General features: G+C 42.9%; 1 protein-coding gene across 4 annotated transcripts in view; it reads left to right on the top strand.

The window, feature by feature from the left end:
* Positions 1-20,239, top strand: part of LOC130368152 (disintegrin and metalloproteinase domain-containing protein 9-like) — a 43,360-nt gene that overhangs the window by 19,488 nt on the left and 3,633 nt on the right. For 3 of the 4 annotated variants that reach the window (XM_056571513.1, XM_056571512.1, XM_056571514.1), the window contains 8 exons: positions 6,165-6,301; positions 7,425-7,587; positions 9,989-10,081; positions 11,573-11,768; positions 12,736-12,838; positions 13,851-14,022; positions 15,105-15,185; positions 15,754-15,904. In XM_056571513.1, the coding sequence (XP_056427488.1) occupies positions 6,165-6,301; positions 7,425-7,587; positions 9,989-10,081; positions 11,573-11,768; positions 12,736-12,838; positions 13,851-14,022; positions 15,105-15,185; positions 15,754-15,904 (1,096 nt within the window). Of the gene's footprint in view, positions 1-6,164; positions 6,302-7,424; positions 7,588-9,988; positions 10,082-11,572; positions 11,769-12,735; positions 12,839-13,616; positions 13,697-13,850; positions 14,023-15,104; positions 15,186-15,753; positions 15,905-20,239 lie in introns of those variants that run through there. The other variant, XM_056571515.1, reaches the window with a different exon arrangement.

The following is a 20,239-nucleotide window of genomic DNA, read 5'->3' as shown; positions in this document are numbered from 1 at the left end:
CATCACAGTCAATGGGTAGAAAAATATGCAGCAGCAAAATACAGCATGTGGGAATGTACCCTAAAGTTACGTTTCTACTTGGTTTTTTTTTGTGTGTTTTGCCCCAAAAACCGGCAAAACGGTCCCATGGCGTTTTTTGGGGGGTTTTTTTGTGAAAAAATGCAACAAAATTTATTTTCCACTTGGCGTTTTTCAGTTTGGCATTTTTTTTATCCTTTTGGCGTTTTTCACTCCTTTTTGTCATTTTCCTGCTCCTTGGCAGTTTTTTTTTAATCGCAGCATGTTGAGACTTTGGCATTTTTTTTCCCTGAAATCTTGCGTTTTTCTCCCATAGAGGTCTATGGGAGTGAAAAATCGCCAAGAGAGACTCCATGTGAGTTTTAACTTTGGAATTTTTGCAGGCGGTTATTATTCTTTTTTCGGACTTAAAGGGGTACTCCCGTGGAAAACTTTTTTTTTTTTTTAATCAACTTGTGCCAGAAAGTTAAACAGATTTGTAAATCACTTCTATTAAACAATCGTAATCCTTCTAGTACTTTTTAGGGGCTGTATACTAAAGAGAAATACAAAAAAAGAAATGCATTTCCTCTGATGTCATGACCACAGTGCTCTCTGCTGACCTCTGCTGTCCATTTTAGGAACTGTCCAGAGCAGGAGAAAATCCCCATAGCAAACATATGCTGCTCTGGACAGTTCCTAAAATGGACAGCAGAGGTCAGCAGAGAGCACTGTGGTCATGACATCAGAGGAAATGCATTTCTTTTTTGGATTTCTCTTTAGTATACAGCCCCTAAAAAGCACTGGAAGGATTAAGATTTTTTTAATAGAAGTGATTTACAAATCTGTTCAACTTTCTGGCACCAGTTGACTTAAAAAAAAAAGTTTTCCACGGGAGTACCCCTTTGAACAATCCAAAAAAAGGGATGGAGATACTTTTTATTAAAATTTCGTAGGGTACCATTTAAAAAAATAAAGAAAAGATACAGTAGGGATGGAAAAAGTGTATTTAACAAAATTTATATTTTTTATAACAAAATTGTTATAAATTTTTAAACAGGGACCAATTTATGTGGGCGGGCAGTAACCTAAAAATGTAGCCGACAATAATAAAAAAGTAGAGAGGGGCCATTTAAATGTAAAAATAATATATATTTTTTTAATTAATTTTGTTAAACTTTTTATTAGTAATGTATTTTAATAATGTGTTTCACCCCTTAAGGACCAAGGGTTTTTCCATTTTTGCATTTTCGTTTTTTCCTCCTTGCCTTTAAAAAATCATAACTCTTTCAATTTTGCACCTAACAATCCATATGATAGCTTATTTTTTGTGCCACCAATTCTACTTTGTAATGACATCAGTCATTCTACCCAAAAATCTATGGCGAAACGGAAAAATAAATCATTGTGAGACAAAATTGAAAAAAAAACGCCGTTTTGTAAATTTGGGGGCTTCCGTTTCTACACAGTAAATTTTTTGGTAAAAATGACACCTTCTTTTTATTCTGTAGGTCCATACGGTTAAAATGATACCCTACTTATGTAGGTTTGATTTTGTCGTACTTCTGGAAAAAATCATAACTACATGCAGGAAAATGTATAAGTTTAAAATTGTCATTTTCTGACCCCTATAACTTTTTTATTTTTCTGCGTATGGGGCGGTATGAATGCTCATTTTTTGCGCCGTGATCTGAAGTTTTTAACGGTACTATTTTTGCATTGATAGGACTTATTGATCGCTTTTTATTCATTTTTTCATGATATAAAAAGAGACCAAAAATGCTCTATTTTGGACTTTGGAATTTTTTTCGCATACGCAATTGACCGTGCGGCTTAATTAATGATATATTTTTATAATTTGGACATTTCTGCACGCGGCAATACCACATATGTGATTTTTTTCATGGGAAAAGGGGAGTGATTCTAACTTTTAATAGGGAAGGGGTTAAATGATCTTTATTCACTTTTTTTTCACTTTTTTTTTTGCAGTGTTATAGCTCCCATAGGGACCTATAACACTGCACACACTGATCTTTCACATTGATCAGTGGTTTCTCATAAGAAACCACTGATCGATGATTCTGCCGCCTAACTGCTCATGCCTGGATCTCAGGCACTGAGCAGTCATTCGGCGATCGGACAGCGAGGAGGCAGGTAGGGATCCTCCAGCTGTCTTGTAAGCTGTTCGGGATGCCGCGATTTCGCCGCGGCTATCCCGAACAGCTCCCTGAGCTAACCGGCATGCTTTCACTTTAGATGCGGCGTTCAACTTTGAAGGCCGCGTCTAAATGGTTAATAGCGCGCGGCACTGCGATCAATGCCACGCACTATTAGCCACGGGTCCCGGCCGTTGTTAGAGGCCATGGCCCCGCACTATAGATCGGGGGCGGACTCATGACGTACGCGTACGTCATGGGTCCTTTACAGGTTAATAAAGTGTGTGTGTTTTTAACTTTTTTACACTTTTTTTTCTTTATTTTTTATGTAGTGCTACTACTCCCCGCATGGAACAGACTGATGGGAGTAGTAGTACTTGTACGAATAGATCGCCCCGGTTGTCACTTCTGACACCCGTTGCGATCTTCCTATATAATGTATAGAAGCTTCTCCGCTCCCCTGCACTGTATTATGCAGATTCATATTTCTCACAGAGAACTGTGATTGGTCGGATGGTTCCAGCCAATCACAACTCTCAGCAGTATATATTAATAGGTATATATACGGAATATACTGCAGTGCAGGGAACCAAAGAAGTGCAGCCGTGCCAGCCGCATCTATACATTATACAGGACGATCATAGCGGGTGTTAGGAGGGACACCCACTGTTATCTGTCCTTAACTGCAGGTACTACTTCTCCCAACATGGAGCACACTCTGCTCCATGCTGGGAGCTGTAGTACCTGCAGTTAAGGACAGATCACAGCGGGTGTCACTCCTGACACCCGCTGCGATCATCTCTTTTATCCCTGAGATGCGGAGCAGCTTTCTCCTGCCCTCCGCCTCTCTGCACTATACTCAGGCCGGCCAGTGATGTGAATAGAAATTCACATCACTGATTCATATTTCCTGCTGAAAGCGGTGATTGGCTGCCACCATCCGGCCAATCACCACTCTGGGTGGAAAATATGAATCAATGATGTGAATTCTATTCACATCACTGGCCAGCCGGAGTTCATAGCAGAGATGCGAGTGCTGTAGAAAGCCGCTCCGCATCTCTACAATATAAAGGATGCCTGTCTATTAGTACAGGTACTAGTATGTAGATGTAGGTCCAGCTCTCTTCCTCAAGCACCGTGCGCACGGACTGGCGCGGGCAGCGCCAAGCAGATGCAGAAAGAAAATCGGATGTCCAGCGCAAAATAGGTCCAACTAATTGACTTTATTGGTTAAAACCCAGGAAACATGGATACAGCAAACACAGGTGACGCGTTTCAGCTCAAGGATGAGCCTTAGTCATGACTAAGACTCATCTTTGACCCGAAACACGTCACCTGTGTTTGCTGTATCCATGTTTCCTGGGTTTTAACCAATAAGTCAATTCGTTGGACCTATTTTGCACTGGACATCCGATTTTCTTTCTACAGGTACTAGTAGTACTACCTAAAAATGTAAATAATAAGGAAAAAAGTGTAAAAAGTAAAAAACACACACACACTTTATTAAACACATTAGTAAAATACATTAATAAAAAGTTTAACAAAATTAAGGATAAAAATATGTTACTTTTACATTTAAATGGCCCCTTTCTACATTTGTATTATTGCCTGCTACATTTTTAGTTCCCTGCCCGCCCATATAAATTGTTCCCTGTTTAAAAATTAATAAAAATTTAATTATAAAAAATATAAATTTTGTTAAATACTGTAAAGACTCACGGCAGGAAGTGGATCCGCTGGACCTGCGTGGAAGATGACACGGCCATGCCAAGGAGCGGAGTCTAAAGTTCTGCTGGTTTTCACCAGAGCCCGCCACAAAGCGGGAAGGTCTTGCTGCGGCAGGAGGCACCCAGGTCACTACCCCTGGCACGACTCGACCATACATGCGGCTGAGGAGATGTGAGGCACATGAGGGATACAGCAACTTGTAGTGACAGGGACTGTTCCCCAGGACTGGCTTATGGCAAATATAGTGCCAATATTTAAAAAGGGGTCAAAAGGTGATCCCGGGAATTATAGGCCTGTTAGTTTAACCTCGGTTGTATGAAAATTGTTTGAGGGTTTTCTAAGAGATGCTATTTTGGAGTATCATGATAAAAATAAATGTATGACCCCATATCAGCATGGCTTTATGAGGGATCGGTCCTGTCAAACTAACCTGATCAGCTTTTATGAGGAGGTGAGCTTTGATAAATGTAATGTTACGCACATGGGGAAGAATAATCTGGGCTGGGATTATGTATTAAATGGGAGAACACTTGGCACAACTGACATGGAAAAGGACTTAGGAGTCTTAGTTAACAGGAAATTTAGCTGTAGTGACCAGTGACAGGGAGCTGCTGCAAAGGCAAATAAAATTATGGGGTGCATCAATAGGGGCATAGATGCCCACGCCAAGGAAATAATTCTACTGCTGTAAAAATCCCACACATAGAATACTGTGTACAGTACTGGGCACCAGTGTACAAGAAAGATATAGTGGAGCTGGAGATGGTTCAAAGACGGGCAACCAGAGTAATACGGGGACTTTGAGGACTACAGTACCCAGAAAGATTATCAGAATTGGGGTTATTTAGTTTAGAAAAAAGAAGGCTTAGGGGCGACCTTATAACTATGTATAAATATATCAGGGGACCGTACAGTGATCTCTTCCATGGTCTATTTATACCCAGGACTGTATCTATAACAAGGGGGAATCCTCTATGTCTGGAGGAAAGAAAGTTTCTACATCAGCACAGACGGGGGTTCTTTACTGTAAGAGCAGTGAGACTATGGAACTCTCTGCCAGAGGAGGTGGTCATGGGGAACTCTAAAATAATTCAAAAGGGGTCTGGATGCATTTTTGGAGACTAATAACATCACTGGTTATGGATACTAGATTTATAGGGACAGAACGTTGATCCAGGGATTTATTCTGATGCCATATTTGGAGTCAGGAAGGAATTTTTACCTCTAGTATGAGGGTTTTTTGCCTTTCTCTGGATCAACTCAGTAGGGACCCATTAGGGATATAGGTTGAACTTGATGGACTCTGGTCTTTTTTCAACCTTATGAACTATGTTACTGTGTAGTAAGGATTGCAGAAGGGTAGGGCAGGCAGCACATGAGCATAGTCTAGAACGTAGCAGGAGGTAAATAGGCAGGCAGCAGCGGAGCAGGAACAGGTCACGGAGCAAGGGTCAGGAACACAGATAAGCAGAGGTACAGGAATGCTTTCTCTAGGGAACAAAGGCAACAAAGATCGGTCAGAGAGTGAAGGGAGGTGCTGAAACTTATAAGTGAGGTGCAGGTGAAAACAATCATTAAGGGCATACTGGCCCTTTAAATCTAAGAGCTCCAGCACGTGCGTGCCCTAGGAGGCGGGGGCATGCACACCGGTGCTGAGAGAAAGGAGAAGGCAGGGTGGAGAGCGGAGGCAAATGACGGGCAGGGATTCGCATGCGGGCGCGTCCCGCGATGCAAATCCCAGTCCTGCAAGTAGAAGAGGAGAGGGAAGGAGAAAAGCGTGTCTGGCCGGAGCGCAGGACGTGACAAATACAGTTTTTTTCCATCCCTACTGCATCCTGTTTTTTTTTTTTTTTTTGGTACCCAACAAATTTTGAAAATTAGGGGCCAAAAATAGAATTTCCACTCAAAGGCAAAAACGGCAGAAAAAACGCAAGAAAAAATACCAAATGCAGGAAAATGCCGTGGCGTTTTTTCTGGCGTTTTTTTGGGCCAGAAAAAAAAGTGGAAACTTAGCCTAAAGATGGAATTGTGTAGAAAAATTGTTCACCTGCACCACCCTTAATTACCTCACATATATCTATATCTTGAATAGCAGATATGTCAGCATAGAAAAGCTTGTAAGAAGGAAGTTTGTAAGAATATATGACCTAGCTTTCCCAGGCTCCTGAATGGCACACTTGCCATCCCCCCCCCCCCCCCCCCATAACCTTGTACCTTGCAGTCGAGATAAGTGTTTATTATACGACTATATGCTGTTTATCGGCCATTTTGTCCTTTCTGCAGATGGATCGGGATAAGTTGGTGGGGAGCTCTGCCACCTTTATACACTACTTAGGTCATGTGTTAGGAATGAGGCATGATGTCCCGGGATGCAGCTGCCAGTCTGGGAAGCTAGTTTGTGCTATGGCAGACGAAGGCTTGTAAGTAATCAGAGAATGCATATGCAATTGTACATAATTCTTGGACATACCTTGTTGTTGTTTTTTTGGGGGGGGGGGGGTGTTTGTACTATGTAACAATAGTCAGTAGAGAAAAGTATGAATTATCGAATAGTGTAAAAGCACTCTATCTTTTATCATCTCTTATCTCTCTGCCTGTTACATAGAGAGACAACATTTGATATTGGTTTGGCTATGTTGCCATACAGTTTTAAGCCTAAAAAAAGGCTGTTTTTAGGCAAAAATGGTTTTTATTTTATTTTTGCAATTACCCCATTTTTTTAAGTTTTGTATCATTTTTCAGCCAACTTATGGGGTACTGCAAAAGCCATATCCCATAATTGTCTCTGCAATACATGCTAAAATATGTATGCACTGGCTTGTCAACAGCCCAAAAAATAAGTCACTATGGACATAGCGTTAAACTGTGTGGGAACAAAAAACTATTTTCCCCTTGAATTCAATAGATCCAATTGGAAAAACTGTCTTCTTGGGTGGTTTTTGAAATGGAAATTGGACTTTTCAGTCTAATAAAATGACCCTTAGGGCCTCATTTACTTGTTTCTTGAAGAAAAACTGTCAGCTTTCTCCCCCCGCACTAACCAGTAGTACTGGCTGGTAGTGCGGGGGACGCTGATCAGTTTGATCCTTACCGTGCCAGGATCCGCCGTAATCATCTATTTTCGGTATATGCATATGAGGTGCTAACTGGCACCAGCCGGGCTAACTGGCACTCTGACGTCAGTACCACTGGCTGCAGCACCGCTCATCAATATTCCTCCCCTCCCTCCGCCACTCCCTCTTCTCCCTGCTCTGTAATAAAGAGAGAGGGGAGGAATATTGATGAGTTGGGTGGCGCTGCGGCCAGCGGCACTGACGTCAGAGTGCCAGTTAGCCTGGCCGATGCCAGTTAGCACCTCATTTGCAAATACCGAAAATAGAAGATTAGGGCCGAACGCCACAGCGGATCCGGGCATGGTAAGGATCAAACTGATCAGCGTCCCCCGCACTGACAGCCAGTACCGCTGGTTAGTGCGGGGGAAGAAAGCTGACAGTTTTCCTTTAAGTTGGCTATGAAAAAAAATACTCTGTTGTTTTCCTACAGGCTGTCATCTAGATTTAGTGATTGCAGCATGAGAGATATGGAGAAGTTCTATGCAAGTGACAATGCTTCTTGTCTGTGGAATACCCCTGCCTCTGACATAAAGGCTCAGGGTGGGAACAACATAACAGAACATGGGGAAGAGTGCGACTGTGGCCCTGCAGAGGTTTGTGCCTTTATGGTTCCAACAGTGAAGCTTTATTATAAGCCAAAAACATAAGCAATACAAACATGAATACACAGATATTTGAATCATAGATATAATAAACAAGGTAAATCAAATAACAGTACAAGAAAAATAAAAGAGCAGCAATCACAATAAGGCACAATCCCATGGAGCCCCCTAGACATTCAATAGAGAGACATAGAGTGGCGAACCTTTGGATAGTATGAAGAAGATATCCAAGGATCCAAAACTCACTTAAACGGCTCAACTGTGTCTTCCCATATAGCACGGGGGTGCTAGTAAATCATGACGCCAGGGCACCGTTAGCCTATACATGCTCCGAGGTTGGAGACAGCTTCTCCTGGGCCTGACATGCAGAGTAAAGAAACACACCAATGTCAGGTTACGGATAACTGCTTTTTCTGAGCATGGTGCAGATGTTGATACACAGACAGTATGGTGCAGAGTGGAAAGGATGCAGTGTAACCCTTTGGGAGCCCTGTGGCCTTGCTGTGACTTGTGGTGCTTTCACCCAATAGATTGATACTGACTTAAGAGATGATTGAAGATTGATCCTAGTAGGTCTTATAGCTTTCTCCGCCAGGGCATGAACTTCCATCCTTGCAGAATGACTGGATAAGACTTGGAATGTTAGATTTGTTTTGGGCCTTCCCTCAGAGCTTCTCCTTACACCTCACACCTTTACCACACTTGTACTCTGCTCACAGCTCTAGGCAAAACGGGACTAGAACTGAACTGGGGCAACTCTTCCCCCCACTACACTATATGGCCAAGAATTTAGGGGTTCCCATTGGGCATACAGGGTCACATGGGCTTGCACTGCTCCACTCTTAAAGGTCCAAAACATATAAAAATAACACATAATACTTGAAAAACAAATATTTACTATTTTATAAATTGCCTCATAATAATAATAACAGTGATAATTAGTTCTTAAGTGGGCCCAACACCTGTGCTGCAGGTCTGCCTGAGGAAGTTTGAAGCCACAGGACACACAGAGATACCCAGCCGCAGCAGGGAGATTGCTCTTGAGACTCCCATCAGCACATCCGCAGCATGAAATACACTGTGGATGGGCAACGTGTGACCCTACCCTAAATGTAAACAGCTTCTGTCCTAATAGACAAAAAGAAAGGTCACAGGGAAATTTATATTGAGTAATCTCCAAAAAAAAGTGTCTAAAAGAGTCCAAAAAGACAACGCTACAGAGAAACTTCCCCATGTGTGATACAAAGAACCAGATGACAAAAAACCTCTTAAACATAGAGGAGACACAGGAAAGTTGAAGCAAATTAGGTTCTATGGAGCAATTTCAAAGAAGTCTCTTCTAAAGAAACTTGCCAACTACCCTTGCTAATAACCGTACAACAATCCTCCATTGGGGTAGAAATTGAGTGAAATGAAAGTTGGCCTCCTAGGCAACCATAAAAGGCAACTTAAAGGGGTTATCCATGAATAGAAAAACACAGCTAATTTCTTTCAAAACAGCTCCCCGTCTGTTTCCAGGTGGGGTGTGGTTCTGCAGCTCAGTTCCATTGAAGTTAATGGAGTCAAATTGTAAAACCAAAAACCACACCCAACCTGGTGACAGACATGGGGTTGTTTTTGAAAGAAATCAGCAGTGTTTTTCTGTTCCTGGATAACCCACTTTAACACTCACTGGGGGAGAGTTAAAATAAATATATAGAATGGAAAGAACCGCCATGCGACTGGGAAAATATTGGGCCATAGCCACAAAAATTGTGGCAGAAATATCCCCATAAGAAGAGACTACAGACTTCAAATAAGAGAGCACTTGCTAATTCCAAAAATTTTAGGTTGAAGGAAGAATGGGAGTAAAGTGGAAGTGCTACATAGTAGGGAGAGGTTTAGATTGTGGAGACATATTTTCTGAGCGTGATATTTTCTGAGCGAGGTCAGGAGATGGGGTTTGGGAATTAGAACTTCATAATGTGCCTATAGGAGTATTGCCATCGTGTAATGTTAAAGCATAATACAGTGATATGACAGAACATTATAAACCAACCTCTGGGACATCCGCAGATCATGAAAATTAAGCAACTGAAGTCATTTCACCATCTTAAAACCACTTTAAACTTCATTGGCTCTCAAATTTCCATGAGAGATTCTAAAGATCAATGTTTTTGCTATATGGGTCCTCCACTAATGTTGTTTTAGATTTTAACAAAAACGCTCCTTAAATTTAAAACCATAGATGAAAAGAAACATAAAGGGAAAATAGGGATGTAAATGAAATGGAAAATTATGCCAGGAAAAACATTGTGTGAACCCGGCCTATATTGCATTACTCTTTTTTTGATACTTTGTACATTTTTCACAGATTTTCATGCCTTATATGTAATTGTTCTGTTATCTACAGATATTTCAAAACAATGTGTGCTGTAATCCAGCAACTTGTAGACTAATGGAAAATGCCACGTGTTCATCAGGGCCATGCTGCCACGAGTGTAAGGTGAGGATTACCAGTTCAGATGGAAGTCTTGTAGACTATTGTATTTAAAGGGGTACTCCGCCCCTAGACATCTTTTCACCTATCCAAAGGATAGGGCCTAAGATGTCTGATTTACTTAGTCTGAAACTGTCGGCACTCAGTAGACAGTGACAGAGTAGGTGTCAATTTACTAATGTGTTACTTAAAGGAGTACTCCGGCGCGCACTTTTTTCCTTTTATCCCGTCCGGACTGCAAAATAAAAGAAAACACACTTTCTCTTACCTGCCAACGAGCCCCCGGAGCTCCGGTACACTCCGGTACAGGTGTTCGATCCCCGGGCTGTATTCTTCTTACTTCCTGTTAGCCCGGCACGTCACACGGAGCTTCAACCTATCACCGGCCGCAGCGATGTCCTGCCTCGGCCAGTGATAGGCTGAAGCTCCGTGTGACGTGCCGGGCTAACAGGAAGTAAGAAGAATACAGCCCGGGGATCGAACACCTGTACCGGAGTGTACCGGAGCTCCGGGGGCTCATTGGCAGGTAAGAGAAAGTGTGTTTTCTTTTATTTTGCAGCCCGGATGGGATAAAAGGAAAAAAGTGCACGCCGGAGTACTCCTTTAATGTAAAAAAAAAAAAAAAACTTTAGACTTAGAATAGAGATGTGTCAAAAGTTTTGATTGGTCAGGGTTTGGGTGAAGTGACCCACACCAATTGCTAGAACATGCCAAATTTTTGATCTCTAGGCATCTGGGTAATGTGACATTCTCTCCTCACGTCACGGAGATGGGCTACATAGACTTTCCATAGAATTTGTTTCCTGCAGCGAGGAGAGAGACGAGAAGGGAAGTTCCTACATGAGTGCTTCTCTCGGCTTGTTCTAGTGATCGGTGGAGGTCACAGCCCAGGTACATCCCTGTTTAAGGTCACAGCACCCAGAATCTGACTGATCAAAAATTTTTACACCACTTTGCACCACAGACTGTCCAGGAGTTGGCGGATGCTTTAGTCCAGGTCTGGGAGGACATCCCTCAGCAGACCATCCGCCACCTCATCAGGAGCATGCCCAGGCATTGTAGGGAGGTCATACGGGCACGTGGAGGCCACACACACTACTGAGCCTCATTTTGACTTGTTTCAAGGACATTACATCAATGTCGGATCAGCCTGTAGTGTTGTTTTCCTCTTTGATTATGAGTGTGACTCCATATCCAGACCTCCATGGGTTGATAAATTTGATTTCCATTGATACATTCTGTGTGATTTTGTTGTCAGCACATTCAACTATGTAAAGACGAAAGTATTTCATACGATTAGTTCATTCATTCAGATCTAGGATGTGTTATCTTAGTGTTCCCTTTATTTTTTTTTTTGAGCAGTGTATATATTTATTTTTTAAACCATAACACGTCAATACATTTTCAGAAGAAAGAGCAGAGGAACTATACACTACAGAGTTCTAGGGTTACTTATAATACTGGTGGACAGTTCATTCTTTGTATGTGTGTTTTTAGTTTTTGGCTGAAGGGACGGTATGCAGAAGGCCCAGCACAGAGTGTGACCTTGCAGAGTATTGCGATGGTAAATCCAGCACCTGCCCTTCAGACGTATATCACCAGGATGGTTCTCCTTGTAATGACGGACAGTCAGTGTGCTACAAGAAAAACTGCTACGATTACAATGTGCACTGCCAAAGGTTATTTGGGCAAGGTATGTAAATCCCATCTATCTGTCTTAAGAAATTATCTATCTTGCCTTAGGAAAGTATTAATACTGCCCCTTTACAGTGGCACAAATGGCAGAAGTGGTACCACGAAAAACACTGGTTACGTTTAATTTCAGTGACGGTATAGGGCCCCACTTGTGTCAGGGATGCCAGTGCATGTAACAGATGTACAAATCCATGGAAAGTGCTATAATGATTTTACATTCCAAAGACTAAAACCTACAGCAAAAGTTCAGGCAAATTTGCTATTCATTTTGGAGGGGTACTCCAGAGCTTAAAAATGCAGTGTCTAATCGTAGAGAGTCCAACCTCTGGGATTGCCGCAATCTCCAAAATGGGGCTCCCAAACGAAACGCTGCATTGGGGATCAGGGTCGGTATGCACTCCATACATATAGGAGTGCTGGAGATACTGGAAAACAGTGCTTGGATATCTTCGGCGCTCCAATAGATGTATAGATCACTTACCTCGCATTCACATCCACCCCAAGTCAGCTGTGCTGTTTACAACATATAAAACGTTTTTGATTCTGACAGTGCCCATTTAGCACCCATAATGCCAACCTCCCAACAATCCCTAAGGTGCCAGATGATATATGATCCTCACAGCCAAATGAATTGTAGTCCCAGTAAAGCACAGTACACCTACCCATTCCATACTTTATAGAAGCTGTTCCTGAGCCAGTCTCTACTATTAAAGGTCAGCACAGAAAGTGGGTTTCTGTGTGGCAGGGGTGCCCGTTTCTAGTTGCTCTCTTTGGATGAATGACATATCTGACAAAATTCTGCCACACTGCAGTCAGGAAAGACAAATTATAAAGCTATATACAGGAAAATGCTGTGTACCAGAAACTGTGACAAGAGGCCCTGCTCATATAGCATGTGCCTGAGACTTGTATATTTTGCTTAATGACTGACTTTTGCTTAAGACTGATGATTTTCCTTCTTCCAGGTGCCAGGGTGGCTCCTTTTTCCTGCTTCCAGACTGTAAACAGTGTTGGCGACAGGTTTGGAAACTGTGGATCAGATGGGGAGTTGCTCCAGTGCAATATTGAGTATGTTATCATTGCTTATGAACTTTACCCTCATGAGACCTGTTCTCAGACATGATAAAGGAGGTTGCAGTGTGCAGTGCTGGACTTTCCTATGGCCATCAATCCCATGCTGGGAGTTATAATTGTGCAACAGCTGATGGTGCACAGTTTGCAGACCACTGCCATGGACTTTGAAGGAAATGGCAGTAGGTACACTCGACCACTTCCCTGTTCAAGCAATGAACATATGACTGGCGGGGGGGGGGGGTCCTATCAGCGCTCCCCCATCAGTTATCCCATGTCCTTGTGATAAGTTGTTATTTGCAGTAACAAAACACCTTTCATTTACATTGAACATTGTATGAATACAGTATTTAAAGAGCTCCTGTCACCTAAATGGTACAGTACCAACTCTCCACACGAAGACATCCTCCTTAATGTCCCCTTTCCTTATATACCTTTATTATCCTGTTTGGTGGCCCAAAAATAGGTAAAAAAGACTTTTTTAATCCCTGGAGAGAGTCCTGGAGGCAGCTGGTCAGGGCCATCATATTGTCAAACAATATAACAATGTTCGTGTGCTCTGTCACCCTTCCCAATGTTCGTGTGCTCTGTCACCCTTGTTGCTTGGCGCATGGGCAGACTGCACAGATGGAGCTACTGGTTGCCGAATAGTGTGGGATGTCAATCACTCGGCTGTGATGCAGTGCTGTGAGGCATGGTGGATTGGCGCTGGACATTCTCAAGCGTTCTCATTTATAAAATGTCCTTTTTTCTTCTATTTTTGCCAACCAAATAGGAATATAAAGGTATATAAGGAAAGGGGACAATTAAGGACAACTTCGGGATACAAAAAAAAATTTCTTCAAAAAGCGACAGGTAAGCCTGGTTAAGTTTGAAAAAAAATACCTATATCTGTATCCTAGAGTTCCCTTTTAAATAGGTTGCCTTTATGGCAAGAGTTGGTACTGTGTGATTTAGGTGACAGATGCCCTTTAAAATGAAGCTAATCTGAGTCTGCTTTTCCTGCCAGGGATGTCATGTGCGGACAGATTCAGTGCTGCAATGTGACAAGAAACCTCCCCCATTATAAACAGACCTCCTATATATCAACCCTTATAGAAGACGTGCTGTGCTGGGGTATCGATATCTACTATCATAAAGGATCCTATGTGCCAGATGGGGCACTATGTGACAAAGGAAAGGTACTTTTCTAGAATAATATAGGTGACAATAGCTATGTGAGATAACCACTAAGGTAGATCTTTCTTTACGTATTGAAGGATACAGAGATCATGATACACTTATTCTGCATGTATGACTGTAACATAAATGGAGAGGATAATGCAGGACATCACGACCCTTTTAATCAGCCTATTGGTCCCAGGAAACCCCATAAAAAAAGAGCTATGACAATTAATTACAAAGTATAGCACAATTTGGTTTTCAAACAATATAACAATGTTCGTGTGCTCTGTCACCCTTCCCACAGCCAAGTCTCTGCATTGTGATCTTCTGTTTTCTGAAGAGTAGTCAATAGAAATAACTTTCTGCTGGAGTGTTAGGATTATTAAACTGGATTGGAAAGTGAGAAGGGATTATACTGTCAACTGCCAGGGGAAGAAGGAGACTGATTCTGTCCAGCACAAAATGGAAGAGTCACCAAGGGGGCCACATATAACATGATAAAAATGTCATTTTTATGTTCAAAATACTGCAAATTACTTTAAAACCTTTTAAAGAGGCTATCCAGTGTTAGGAACACAGAGCTGATTTCTTCAAGAAATGGCACCACACCTGTTCTCAGGCTGTGAGCGAGTTTATTGCAGCTAGTTCCATTAAGGTGAAGACAAGTTGTAATACCACACACAACCTGAGGACAGGGGTGGTGCTGTTTTTGGAAGATATTCTATTCCTGGATGACCCCTTTAACAACAGAACCTATTTATGTACAGTATGGGAGGACTTCCATTAAGCTTTTGTTGATTGATATGGAATGCCCTCATAATTTTTAAAAAGAAGGTCTGCAGCACTGACTATACAAACCCACACCATAGCTCCTGCAGAATCTCTTTTTAAGAGAAAGGGAGTTTCACATGTCAGTCAACCAGTGTTTGCCACCAGGGTACTGCAGAAATGTATGAGCAATATATACGTCAGATTTCTGGATATTCTTCAGTTTTTACATGATTATTATTTACAAAGATATGCCAATAAAAATTACCATCGCTGTGTATTACATTGTATAAATGCCTAACTTTATTAATACATTTTGTATTTTGTTAAGATTTGTTTGAACCGAAAATGTGTGGATTTCTCAGTACTAGGATATGACTGTGACATAAAGAGAAAGTGTAGTGGAAAAGGGGTAAGTACACAGGAAAGCCACATGCTAAGGGGCCCTGAGACATCGAAGCCCCAGTAATGCTATGTGTTATCCTTTTTACTAATGGGTCATGTAAACTTGTACAGGACCATGGGAACTGAGAGATCAGGAAATTGACCAAGAATGACCGTCTGTCCTCAATGGTAAAACATAATGGGGGCAGGTTTGATCTTTTATATCGGGTTATGCTGTTTTCCAATCAAGGATCCATAAAAGAAAGTAGCGCCAGGGGTGACAAACTATTCTGAGATGGTTGGTATGGGAATAGGGAAAGCACTCAGCAAACCCAACAATAGACAACATCATCTGAAGCAGACTGCCTGAAAACTAGAAGGTTCACAGAATCCTGTAGGTTTTGTACATGAAAAGGTCTATTTGGTCACCTCCTATATGAGCCATTGGAAGACTGTGCTGTTCATAGGTGTTTCTGTTATGGCCATAGCATTCAAGCATATGACAATGATTAGATGCAATGATTTAAGTTCACAGGTTTAGTATATTTTATGTGATACATTAATATATAAAGTTTACAAATAACATGTTGTTTAAGGTATGTAATAACAGGAAGAATTGCCACTGTGATATGGAATGGGCTCCACCACACTGTAACATCAGCGGCTATGGAGGGAGTATGGACAGTGGACCATTGAACAATAACTCCTTTGTCAGATACATATCCCCAAAACAAGCAACGTCTAAAGGTAAATATCATTTCTAAATGTAATACACTGTATGTTGTGCAACGAAACAAATAAATGCATAACCTCTAGCTGTGCTCCAATGTAAATCTGCAAAAAAACATTTAGGTCGCCTAGTTAGGTTTATTGGGGAAGATTTATCAAAACTTGTCCAGAGAAAAAGTTGCTGAGATGCCCAGAGCAACCAATCAGATCGCTTCTTTCATTTTTCGGAGGCCTTTTGACAAATGAAAGAAGCGATCTGATTGGTTGCTATGGACAACTCAGCAACTTTCCTCTGGACAGGTTTTGATAAATCTTCCCCATTGTTTTTTGGGAAGTTGGGTAGTACCAAATACCAGAATTATCCACTTAAAGGGGTACTCCACTGGAAAAGATTTTTTTTAATCGACTGGTGTCAGAAAGTTTAACAGATTTGTAAATTACGTCTATTAAAAAATCTTAATCCTTCCAGTACATATCAGCTGCTGTTATGATCCACAAGAAGTTCTCTTCTGCCTGACCACAGTGCTCTCTGCTGACACCTCTATCTATTTTAGGAACTGTCCAGCGCAGGATAGGTTTTCTACGGGGATTTGTTCCTACTCTGGACAGTTCCTAAAATTTACAGAGATGTCAGCAGAGAGCACTGTGGTCAGGCAGAAAGGAAATTCAAAAATAAAAGAACTTCCTGTGGAACATACAGCAGCTGATGAGTACCGGTAGTAATAGAAGTAATTTACAAATCTGTTCAACTTTCTGGCACCAGTTGATTTAAAAAAAATGTTTTCCAGTGGAGTACCCCTAAAATCCCTTTCCAACATGCATGTCCAGATGTCGGGTGGGGAGTATGGAGTAGGCCAAGCGGGTTTAGTGAAGGTCCCTAGGTCTCCCATATTAGGCAATGCCAAAAGACTGGCCTAAAGGGAATTTTTTAACTTCAATTTATGTTTGAAACTGCTGACACTGTTAGATCTGTTGGGTCAAGGAAAAAAATGGTAACTTTCATATATCTGCCCGTGCTTCCATAACCTAGAAAAACGCATTCATTATCTGATGCAAAGAGGTGTTTCCAAGCCCTTGAAGTGCTGAGGGCTGGAACGCCTCCTCAACCCCTTACCATCCCTGTGCCAGCTTGATTGACAGTTAGTTAACTAGTTACCCGCATCCCGGAGGCATTGCTTAACTATGATTGCTCCAAAATGCCTGAGTGCCTCAGAGTCATTCAAAGTGAGGCGGACTGGCGATGCCTGCACCAATTTTATGTTGCTCGCAGTTTGGGCAGCATATAACTGGTGACAGGTTCCCTGTATGTGTGTACGTTCCAGCATCACTTCAAACGACTGGAGATATCTATGTCAGTGCAACTTGCGAGTATGCCACTTCAGCCCTTTTTTGGTTTCGGCTCAAGGCCGAAAGCACCATTTTCGTCCGATACACCCACATTTCCATTTCTTTAACCACAATCTCTTCATCACAGCTCAGCCCCACCTTACACCACAAGCTCCACATCTCCAGGTGAATGTGTCAGTCCAGCTTGCAAACCATGCCCCACAAAAGCCACGCCCCATCTGTTTTCGGCCTTTATCACAGCTCAGCCTTACCTGGGGACAGGGTATGGGGACAGGATATAAGGATGGGATATGAGGACGGGATATTAGATCGGGATATGAGGACTGGATATAAGAATGGGATATGAGGTCAAGACAGAATATATATACAAGCAGCTCCAATAGCATATATTAAAAAGTACCTGTCACCAAACTAAACATTCAAAGGGGTATTCCGGGCAGAAACATCTTAACCCGTATCCAAAGGATCCCCCCCTTGCGATCTCCCTACAGCACCCGTATTCTATTCGGGGCTGCGTCTCCAGTGTGTCACAAGTAGTACTGCAGCCAGACATGCTGGCTGCAAGCGTGCTCCGGCCCCGTCCTCCCATGCTGCTTCTGCTGCCGTTCGCATTGCGGGACGTGCCTGCATGCGAACGCCAGGCTCTCACTCTCCTCTCCGCCTCTCTGTCCCCTCCACTGTTCCCTGCTGCCAGCGTGTGCGCCCCCGCCTCCTAGGGCGCACACGCGCTGGCTTTCTCTGATTTAAAGGGCCAGTGCACCATTGATTGGTGCTTGTCTGGTCTATTTAACCCCACACTTCCTTCCTATCCTTGCCGGATCTTTCTGCTCACTAGCCCTAGAGAAAGCGTTCCAGTTGTGTGTTGTCTTAACAGTGTTCCTGACCTCTTGCTCAGTGACCTGACCTTGCTCCTGTGCCACCTGCCTTTGACCTCCGAGCTTTGTTCCTGACCATGCTCCTGTGCCGTCTGCCCTGACCTCTTGCCTGTCCAGACCATGAGTTTGCCTCATCTTACCTGTGCTACTTAACACCTCAGCAGTCTTTGTGGACGAGTTGTATCAAGGGTTCATTCCCTGGTACGGCCTATGCCATCATCCACACGGGTTCAGCGGATTCACTGCTCCACTGCCGTTTCAGTAAGATGTGGCCATGGATCCCGCTGGGGTGCCTCTGCCCGATGTTACGGATCTTTCCACCATCGTGGCTCAACAGTAGAAACAGTTAGCCCGTCAGACGCAAGAGCTGAATCAGTTGTCTGCTATGATGCAACAGCTTCTTTCCGTTCATCAGCAACAACAGCAGCAGCCGCAACCTGTTCCAGGCTCCTTCACTCCCTGCAGTTTCTTCCGGATCTAAGCTTTGCTTATCCTCATGGTGGATCAGTTCCCAACGGAGCGAGGTAAAGTAGCATTTGTGGTCAGTCTGCTGTCTGGAAAAGCCCTGGCCTGGGCTACTCCACCTTGGGATCGTAATAATCCAGTGTCTTCTAACCTGCAGGCCTTTCTCTCTGAATTCCGCAATGTCTATGAAGAACCTGCATGGGTTTCCTCTGCTGAGACTGCTTTACTTAAGCTCCGCCAAGGGGACTCTTCAGTTGGCGATTACGCTGTTCAGTTCCGCACCTTAGCTTCCAAATTGGCCTGGAATGATGAGGCCTTGTGTGCTACATTCAAAGGACTTTCTAGTAGAATCAAGGACGCTCTCACTGCACGAGATCCTCCATCTACCCTAAGTGAACTAATCCTTTTGGCCAGTCGGATTGATGTGCATTTTGCCGAGAGACAGGAAGAACTTCGTTTGGAGAGGGAACCTGTCTCAACACAGCGATTTCCAATGTCCTCCTTTACGTCTCCATTGCCTTCTGCTGAAGAGGCTATGCAGGTGGCTCGAACTCGGCTATCAAAGCAGGAAAGAATGTGTCGACATAGTGAGAAGGTGAGAATTTATGCCTCTATTGTGCCAGTCAAGAGCACTTTCTCAAAGACTGTTCTTTACGTCCACAGCTTTCGGGAAACCCTGGCACCTAGGGCATGTAGGAGAGGCATCCCTGGGTGTGAATACTACCTCTCCTTGTTTGACCATGCTGGTCCAAGTCTATACCTCTTCTAAGACATCTTTCTTTGCCTCAGCCTTTTTGGGCTCAGGTTCCGCAGGAGATTTTATTACTGCTTCCTTGGTCCACAAACATCGTCTCCCAGTGAATCAGCTTGCTAAGCCTTTATATATCTCTTCTTGTCAATGGAGAAAACTTTAATAGTTTGGTGCTTTTCCGCACTGAACCTCTCATCATGCAAGTAGGAATCTTACATAAGGATAACAATGCTGGGAGAAACAGAGACCAGCCACTGCCGCTCCAGACACAGATATCCTAGCTTCACAAATTTCAACAGCAGCAGGACGCACTACCGGACCCACTGTAAACAAATCTTCTCGTGCTCAACCTCTAACGAAGAGGCAGTTCATGCAATGCAATAAAAAAGAATAGAGGGAGCACTCACTGCGTAGGGATGATCTCAAGCGGTGCGTGTACATCTTGGAGCGGGACACCAGGAGCCCATGAGCAAGAGTGGTGAACAGCGGCTTTCGCACTGATCAAGCAGTGGGTGCTCCATCTATTCCTCTTTTTTATTGCATTACATAAGGATAAGATTGAGTTCTACATGCTTCCTCAGTGTACTTCAGAGCTTCTTCTTGGTCTTTCTTGGCTTCAACGTCAATCTCCGTGTCTCGACTGAAAATCTGGTGGTCACTCATTGGGGACATTTTTTCCAAAACCCCTGTCTTGAGTTTACCTAGCCTAAGACTGTCTCTTTGCCTTCTTCTATGCCGAGCCTGCCTCTTTCTGCATCTTATCAGGATTATTCAGATGTGTTCTGTGAAAAACAGGCTGAGTCTCTTCCACCACATTGTTCTTATGACTGTCCTATTGATCTACAGCCTGAGACTACGCCTCACCGTGGAAGAATTTATCCTTTGTCAGTCCCAGAGGCTAAAGCTATGGCTAAA

The sequence above is a fragment of the Hyla sarda genome, chromosome 4 (assembly GCF_029499605.1).
Source record: "Hyla sarda isolate aHylSar1 chromosome 4, aHylSar1.hap1, whole genome shotgun sequence".
Classification (NCBI taxonomy): Eukaryota; Metazoa; Chordata; class Amphibia; order Anura; family Hylidae; genus Hyla; species Hyla sarda.
The sequence above is the reverse complement of the archived record's forward strand: the minus strand, read 5'-3'. Positions and strand labels throughout refer to the sequence as shown.